Below are 8,353 nucleotides of genomic sequence, written 5' to 3'. Positions count from 1 at the left end.
TCTCCTCCTCCTGACCAGCCTCGCCACCGCCACTGCTCACTCGCCAACGCATCGCGGCGTGCTGCTGCCAACGCTTAGCCGCGCCGTCCACCTGCGGATGGCGCCACTGCTGCGGTCCTCGCTGCCGGAGAACCCGGCTGGTCAGCGTCTGCGTACCGCCGGAACGGCGACCACCGCCCGCTGCGGCACTCCGCACGCCAGCCTGCTGGCGGATGCTGCGTCGGACCAGTGGCTGCTCTACACGGTGCTCACCACGGCCGCCGCCACCGGCTACCGCCTCGGCGTCTCCACCAAGCTCGGGAGGCTTGCGACGGGGCCGATCTGCGCGATGGGCCTCACCTTCGTGGCGGCGGGCACGGGCGCGCTTCCGCCGGCGTCGGCGCCAGTGAGCGCGGCGCAGGGCCTTGCGGTGCGCCTCGCGACGCCGCTCCTCCTCTTCGGCGCCAACCTGCGCGCGATAGCGAGCCGCGCCGGCCGACTGATGCCCGCCTTTGCCCTCGGCTGCCTGGGCACGGTGCTCGGCACACTAGCGGGCTGGGCGGCGCTGCGCGGACCGCTGGCGTCTGCCTTTGGCGCCGATGCGCTCAAGGTGGTCGCGGCACTCGCGGCCAAGAACATCGGCGGCGGGCTCAACTTTGTGGCGGTGGCCGGGGCTGCGCTGGGCCTCGTGTGGGAGGGAGGCTGCCTTGACGCTCCGTGTGTCGAGACAGGTGGCCGGCGCGCTCGGCCTCTCTCCGGCGCCGCTGGCTGCAGCGCTCGCCGCGGACAACGTGATGGCGCTGGTCTACTTCCCCTTGTGCTCGTACCTGGGGCGGGACGAGCCCGACCCCTACGCCGGCGAGGCTGGGGCGGAAGCGGAAGCGGCGGCGGCGGCGGCGGCGGCGGCGGCGGCGGCGACGGGCGGTAGCGGCGAGGTGGAGACGGCGGAGGAGGCGGAGGACGGCGGGGACGAGGCATCCGTCGCGCGGCTTGGGTCCGCCTTGGCGCTGGGCGTGGCGGCCGTCGCGCTGAGCCGCCGCCTCTGCCCCGTGCCGGGGTACGACTTGCCCGTCGCCACAGCGCTCACCGTCGCGGCCGCCACCGCCTTCCCCGCCGCTCTCGCGCCGCTGACGGCCGCCGCCGAGAAGTTGGGCACACTCGCGCTCTACCTCTTCTTTGCGACGGCGGGGGCTGGCCCCGCGGCGGGGGCTGGACCCGCATCCCTCGTCTTGATTGGGTGCTCCTCTCCTTCAGGCGGGCTGGGTCGGGGGCGATTTTGGCACCATCCTGGGCGGGGCGCCTCTGCTGCTCGCCTTCCTCCTCCTCCTCTACCTTGTCCACCTCAGCGTAGTCCTCGGGCTGGGCGCGCTGCTGCGTGCCGCGCGCCGCGCCTGCGCCGCTCCGCCCAAGGCCGAGGGCGGGATGTGCGACGCGCTCGTCGGGGGCGCGCCCGAGCTGCCGCTCTCGCTGCTGCTGACCGCAAGCAACGCAAACATCGGCGGGCCCGCGACCGCGTGCGCGCTCGCAGTGGGCTGCGGGTGGGAGGGGCTCAAGACGCCGGCGCTGCTGGTTGGGAATTTGGGGTATGCTGTTGCCACACCGCTCGCGATCCTGATGTTTCGCTGTCTGAGGTAGCGGCGTGACGTGGCGTGCGTGTCCGTGTGCGTGCGAATGCGCTCTTGGAGTCGAATTTTGGAGTCGAATTTTGCCATGTACAAAAACTCGGTAGCTAGCTAGACTAGTACTACGTGAATACGCCTGTGTGTCATGCAGTTGCAAAGTTCTGGGTCGCTGCAGCGTGCAGGGGCGAGGTCCGACACCGTCACCGAGGACTGAAGGCGACTCACGGCACATCTGAAATTCGCTCGTCGTCGTGCAGCGAGAATTGGCCTGCGGTGTGGGCGAGCATGGCGGGAGTAGAGTGAGACTTGCGAGGGACGAGAACGACTGAGCGTGGGAAGTTGTCATCTATTTCTAGAGCTGCTTGCTCGGCGTGCGGACTTATCCTCCTCCGCGAATGTGAGACATGTACATGTCAGGTGTGAGGGAGAGACAAGGCATGGCATCTAGAGCTGCTTGCTCGGTGTGGGACTTATCCTCCGCGAGGAATGTGACATCACCGGCGAGCTGAGGAGAGACCATCCAGACGAGCGAGCCTGGCATTCCGCGGCGGGGCGGTTGGTGCGGGGCACTGAGGGAGCAAATCGGTCAGCGTGGTGCGCAGACCTCGCCGCCCTCGACGGACGATGTGGAAAAGGAGAAGCCGCTGGCGCTGCTGAGCACAGTAGAGGACGAGAAGCTGTTGGCTCCCGCCGAAGACGCGTCGTGCGCAAGAGCCTTGATTGCACTGGTAGCACTCGGGCTTAGCCAAAGCGCCAAGGCTGTGCGCAGCCGCTCTCGGCACTCGCCTGGGACGCTCTTCAGTAGATTAGCGATGAAGGCGCCACCGCCACCAGATACAGCGATCTGCAACGCGCCGAGGGTTGCAAATTGATGGCGCATGCTCGCTTCGCAACGGAGGCAGTCGAGCCGCCGTAACCATGCCGTCAACTCATGCTCCTCCTCCCCACCGTTTTCGAAATATCGCTCCGCCTCGGCCCGAGTCCAGCCACTCATGCGCTCGAGATCAATTTGGACGTCCTCCGCCATGGCCTCCTCTCGGATCTGTTCAAGCTCTGAGAGCGTGAGGCCCATGTTGGCGCATATCCCGCCCACCACCGTTCGTGTTGAGAGGGAAGTTCGCGAGTCAGTAATAAGGAACTCATCAGAATGCATGGCCCGCAGGGTACGCTTCTTGGCCCTGGGCGTTTTTGTTAAATGAACTCGGGGGCACAGGACGCCCTGGGCGTGCGGTTAATGACTGCACTCCAAGTGCTCCAAGAGCATGCGCAGGATTCAATCAATCGCTGGGGTGGTCAATCGGGCGACTCGAGGGCGAGGAGGAAAGAAGGAAGGACGGGGCCGCCCCGGCGCCCGCATAGACCGACCACGAGCAACCGAGCAAGCAGCCAGCGCCTGCACCCTGCTTGCTTGCTGGCTGGTCATTTCGATAGAGGCATTCGCAATGGACGCTAGCGGTACATGCGGATCATGGGAAGGCTTAATCAGTCTGATCATGGATTGCTTGACAAACAACGAACGAAGAGGCGACGGAGAAGCCGGCAGGAAGAGGCGACGGAGAAGCGGCAGAACCTGGCGAGGAAGGGTTTTTTGTCAGCTGTTCCCACAGCAGGCTGGAATACCTCGCGAGGGCAGAACGAACCGCCGAATTTGCCATGAAAGCTAGGCCGACGGCCACAGCTGACTCGCTTTTGCTCGCCGCCTTTGCTCGCCCATGTTCGCTCTCGTTGCCGCTGTGCACGCCGCGCCCGCCTTCGACGCCGTGGCCGAGCTTGAGGCGGCCAAGATCGAAATCGCCAAGCTGCGCGAAGAGGCTCTCTCGTTCAAGGCCGTCGCGTCCGAGCGCGAGGCACTCTTCTCCTCATCGCCGATCCCCGAGCCGTTGGTTACCCCGAGCTTCAAGTCTGTCCAGCCCGGAGTGTTTGACATCTCGGGGATAGCCTACCTGGGCGGCATTGCCGGCGGCGACGGCAAGTTCCTCGCCGTCCACGACGCCAAGCCAAAGGAAGACAGCGATCTGTCGAGCGGCGATCCCTTCACGCGGGTGAGATCCTCTGAGCCGCGAAATAGTGGCGGTTGTCGATGACAGTCCCGATGATCCCCTGCTCGTCGCAGGTGAGCATGTTCATGCTGCCCAAGAAGGAGGAGAAAGACGCCACCGACGGCCTGGAGGGCGGGCTGATGCACCTCGAGTTCACAGACCTCGCCTTCCCCGACCCGCCCGGGATCATCACCGGCCACCGCAGCACCGACCTCGAGAGCGTCGCCCGCATCCCCGGCACCAACCTCGTGCTGCTTTGCGAAAGCGGCAACTCCGCCGACGACGCGTGCAACGCCACCAGGCCTGACCCCAAACACGGCCTCCCTGACCCGACCTGGAGGTATGACGCCACGGCCAGCAAGACAGACCCAGCCTTTTGCGAGACGCCCCCGCCGCGCATCTACGTGTCGGAGGTGCGATGCCGCACCGTAGAAGTGAGTAGAGGGTTAGGATCGGGGCAACCCTGTCTTGAGAGCTCCCCTCGCTGCAGGTGACCGCCGGAGCGAAGCCGACCGTCACGATCAAGCAAGAGATCTACTGGACGGAGTTCTATCCCGGATGGGTCAAGCCCGATGGTTCGCCAGCGAACAAGTTGTCCTCGGGTGTGCCAATGAACGTCGAGGCCACCGCTGTGGGCAAGCTGGGGCAACCCGGAGCACCGGACGTCTATGTGTTTCTGTGGGCCGAGCGCGAGTCGACGACCATCCACGTGCGAACCAATCCCCCGCACTTCGCACAGCTCCACCGATCGCCCACCCTCTTCCTGCTCGTGCACACACGCACGCGCACTGACTCGCACGCATCACCCCAACACCCCCCTCCCCCCCCCTTCACAAACTCGGAAGTACACCGAGCTCAAGCTCGACGCGAACCGCATCGTCTCCATCGTGGGCCCTGACGGCTACATGCACGGTAACAAAAGCTTTAACCTCCCTCCGCCCATGAACCAAACCCTCAACCGGCCCATCGTCTCTCTCGACGTCGACGACTCCGGAGGCGCGTGGCCGCAATATTAGCCGCTCGTGTTGCTACCACCTCGCCCCCGTTTGGCTTCGCGGGTAGAGCTGATGCATCTGGCTCGCTACACACCCACCGTATCCTTGCCTTAGGCATCTACGCGGCGGCCGCCTACGACACCGACGTGGGCGACTTCGGCCCCTACAACTCCGCGGTGTACAAGATCGGCGAGCTCGCCGGCGGTTCGGTCGACATCTATTCCGAACCAAAGATGTTCGCCGAGGCGACGCGAGATGATGAGATGTGGCCCCGCGAAACGAGATGCTGGGACAGACTGCTTTCGCCCCGCAAGCAGGTGAACGGCTTCAAGGTCGAGGCCGTGGCAAGGGCCGACAAGGTGCCTGTCAACATGTATGAGGACGGCGAGGCAAGCGCCGTCAGCGGCCCGATGACCTTCCTCGGAACGGACGACGAGAACTACGGCGGCACCCTCCGCCCGATCGACCTCACGCTGGCCGACCTCGAACACGACGAGCTGTAGAGATGTGTGATCCGAAGAAGAATGACGTTACTCTAGAGGGGGAGTGCGAAGCCTTCGCGCTCTTGTGCGTTTGATTCGGACAAACAGGGTGATGTGCCATGTGGGTTGTTGCGGGTCCGGTGCGCTAAGGTGCCGTGCGCGTTTGAATGAAAGTAACTCCGGCCGCCGGCGCTACCGCTAGCGCAGTGAACTGTGAAGCGGCCGGACGAGTCCCACGCGACCGGACCAACCTACAGTGTACAGGTTGCAACAAGCCGTCTCACCCCCCCCCCCCCCCCCCAGCCCCACTCCAGTCTCCATACTTTACACACATACCCCTCCCTGGCTCTCCAGCCGCTCGCCTGCGGTGTCGCCTTGCGCTCGTTGCCGCCAAAAAAGGAAGAAAGCGGCGCCCCCCTCGACGGCCGCCTCTGCCTCGCTGCGTCGCTGGGCGGGCCGACGACCCCTGCTCACACCTCACGCGGGTGAGGAGACGCAACTCACAAGCACAACCCTCTGCCTCGCTGGCGCGGGTCGACACCGCCGCCGCCGTTGTCGCCGCCGTCGGGCGTCGCCCTCGCGGCTGGCCGGGCGGGCTGCGCGCCGCGAGCCGGTGCCGCCGGCGTGGGGAGCGCGATAGACAGAGCGGCCAGAGCACCCCCCCCCCGCACGAACCACGATGGGAGAGCAGGAGAAATAAATAAATAAATAAAACGGACACCTCTCTATACTGTGAGATGGGTAAAAAGGAACAGGTAGAGCAGGAGAGCACACCCGGTGTCAGGTAATAAAATCCGTACAAACGGGTGTGCGTAATATACGTTTGCAAAAGGCGTCGTTGGACTGGAGCGCAGGGCGAGGGGCGAGGCCGAGGCGCGAGGACGCGTCTCGACGTCAGAGCGGGCACACCCCCCCCCCTCCCGCTCCCCCCTCGCTGGCGACTCTGGGCCGGCGCGGGGCCCCCCGGAGGCACCGTGCGCCGCGCCGCAGTGCGGAAACGGGGCTCCGGCTCTATGAGTCTCTATGAGCACCGACTTCCCGAATGATCACGGTTGATCAGAGGGCAGATTTGGAGAGATCTCGAGGAGTACATACAGATAGACCCTCCAACCATCAGAAAACTCCGACCTGATCGGTCGTACTGACCGCCGACAGATCACTCCAGACAGCAGACAGGCCGACGTCTGCACGCGGCCGGCCGGGCGAGAGGCTTGACACGATCCGACCCTGCGACCCTGACGCTGCTGCTCTAGCTATCAGCCATGCACTGCTGACTGCTGCCACAATGTGCGACCTGTGCTGGCCCACTTGGCGGCCTTCCCGGTCAGTGGTGAGGCGCAGTTCAGAGCTGTCGATGGCGCGATGCCGCACTGGTCCCACATTGGTGACACGAGACCACCAAGTTTGCCGGTCCAAGAGAGAGGCGCCGGCGCTGTCCTGAGAAGGTGCGTGGTCCCTCTTGACTGCCCATGCGCGCGAGGCTGTGTAGGCATAGCCTCGAGAGTGCCAGCAGCCAATCCGAGGTGACGCGCATTGCGCCAGAAGCGTGCACGCAGCTGGAAGGACACCTTCCTACTGGCCGTACGATCACGTCATCACTGAATGCTTGATACAAAGGCCGCGAGCTATGCAGGTGATCAATTGTGCATCATGGCACGGTCAGCTGCGCCGACAGGCTGTCGCAAGGCGTGATAGCATGGCCGCAAGTACGCCGAATTCCCATGAAAACAAGTAAAAAATCGCGAAAAAAGAAAAAAAACTCCAAAAAATCGGCGCCTGCGGCGGGCCATGGGACCCCATCTCCCCCCCGCATGGACACCCTCTGGGGCCCCCGCGCCGGCCCAGAGGCTGGCGAGCGGCTGGCGCGGGAGGTCGCAGGTCGCCCTCACAGAACGACGGGTCGAACGACGGGTCGAGCCCCCCCCTCCGCCGGTCGAGGCCGCGGTCGAGAATAATAAACACACAAGAGCATCACTGTCGTCACACACGAGCCCCCACGGCACACCCGGTACGGGTGGCGGGGAGCCACATTATACTCATTAGCGCACTTCACACGCATGGCATGGCTGTGGGGCGCGCGACGCGCTGCAAAACGCGCGCGGCTCCCGAATACCCAAACGACGTCTAGTCCCTGCCTGGACGGCGACCGACCGGCAGCTCGCTACGTCGGCCCGCTACTCGATGATCTCTCCAAAGTCGTCGTCCTCCGGCGCGAGGCGGAGCCCCTGCCGCATCGGGTCGCGGGCAGGCACCCTCGCGGGCGGGCGGGCGAGCTGGACGCCTGCAGAAGGGCTGAGCGAGGGCTGAGCGAGCCCTCTCAGGCAAAGTTCCGGCCGCCCTCGCGGCACGCCTCGCTCGACGGCGCGCTGCACGCCCCGCTGCAGCGCGGCGGCGGTGGGCGCCCCGATCGAAGCCTTGCGAGCGGGCGGCGGCGTGGGCCCGTCCGATGCCGCCGGCGTGCTCGCTGTCGAGAGGGAGGTGTACGAGGTGGAGACCTACCACAAAGACCGGTGCGCAGCGTAGACACACGCGGGCATGGTGGGAGAGCGAGGTGCGCAAGTGCGGAGACCGAAGCGGCGCACGCACTCAGCTGCCGGTAGAGGACGCAGAAGCAGCTGCACGGCACCGGCGCCTCCTCCGAGAGCTCGTCGAGCTGCAGCGCCTATGAATTCGTATCAATCAATTAACTTGTGAATTAGCGCTCGCGACCTTGTCGAGCTGCAGCGCCGTCGAGAGGGGAGCGGAGCCGGCCGCCGCCTGCATCGGCGCCGCCATCACCGCGCTCGCGCCTTCGAGGAAATCCTGAACCTGCGCCACGGGCAAAGCGCAGCCAGGGGGTGAGTACGGCATCGAGCGGTGTGTACTTGGGAGCATCGCGTGCACACCGCCAAACACGCGTCTGTACTCCGGGCCGCTCGTTTGAGTACGCGGTGTGTCACGTTTCCGCATCTACCGCCCCAGACAGGCACCCACGGCTCGAGCGACTCGAGCGACGCGCTCCGGAGTGGCCGCACCGGCGGCCGGCGACCGGTGGCCGGAGGAGGCGGCTGAGGCGGCTGCTGCTGCGGCGGCTGCGGCTGCGGCGGCTGCGGCGGAGGAAGCGGCGGAGACGGCTCTGCGGCTCTGTCGTGTCGGTCGGGCCCCTGCGGCGATCGGTCGCGGCGCTGCTGGCCGAGGAAGCGGGGCGCGCGGTCGCAGAAGGTTGTGACGGCGTGCTCCAGCTTGGAGATCGCCTC

The 8,353-nt window shown here is 65.7% G+C and overlaps 2 protein-coding genes across 2 annotated transcripts in view; both read left to right on the top strand.

Annotated features, from left to right (window-relative positions):
- Positions 1-1,614, top strand: part of EMIHUDRAFT_104615 (hypothetical protein) — a gene marked incomplete at both ends in the record, with an annotated part of 1,625 nt that extends 11 nt beyond the window's left edge. The window contains 3 exons of the mRNA XM_005763919.1: positions 1-643; positions 711-1,205; positions 1,390-1,614. The exon at positions 1-643 is cut by the window's left edge and continues 11 nt beyond it. Of these exons, the coding sequence (XP_005763976.1) occupies positions 1-643; positions 711-1,205; positions 1,390-1,614 (1,363 nt within the window). The remainder of the gene's footprint in view (positions 644-710; positions 1,206-1,389) is intronic.
- Positions 1,615-3,285: 1,671 nt separating this feature from the next.
- Positions 3,286-5,302, top strand: EMIHUDRAFT_437548 (hypothetical protein). Its single transcript, XM_005763918.1, has 6 exons — positions 3,286-3,643; positions 3,715-4,053; positions 4,131-4,349; positions 4,486-4,636; positions 4,750-4,880; positions 4,953-5,302. Exons 1-6 carry the CDS (start codon positions 3,314-3,316, stop codon positions 5,136-5,138), a joined length of 1,356 nt encoding a protein of 451 aa, XP_005763975.1. The 5' UTR covers positions 3,286-3,313; the 3' UTR covers positions 5,139-5,302.
- Positions 5,303-8,353: the final 3,051 nt, after the last annotated feature.

This window comes from Emiliania huxleyi (assembly GCF_000372725.1).
Source record: "Emiliania huxleyi CCMP1516 unplaced genomic scaffold EMIHUscaffold_61, whole genome shotgun sequence".
In the NCBI taxonomy this organism is placed as follows: Eukaryota; Haptophyta; order Isochrysidales; family Noelaerhabdaceae; genus Emiliania; species Emiliania huxleyi.
The sequence above is the reverse complement of the archived record's forward strand: the minus strand, read 5'-3'. Positions and strand labels throughout refer to the sequence as shown.

What these genes read in the sequence shown, in the direction of transcription:
- EMIHUDRAFT_437548 (XM_005763918.1), top strand. Translation starts at nt 3,314, where the DNA reads ATGTTCGCTCTCGTTGCCGCTGTGCACGCCGCGCCCGCCTTCGACGCC. An exon ending in GCGGCGATCCCTTCACGCGG is followed by an intron (nt 3,644 to 3,714) that starts GTGAGATCCTCT and finishes TGCTCGTCGCAG; the next exon opens with GTGAGCATGTTCATGCTGCC. An exon ending in CGCGCATCTACGTGTCGGAG is followed by an intron (nt 4,054 to 4,130) that starts GTGCGATGCCGC and finishes CCCTCGCTGCAG; the next exon opens with GTGACCGCCGGAGCGAAGCC.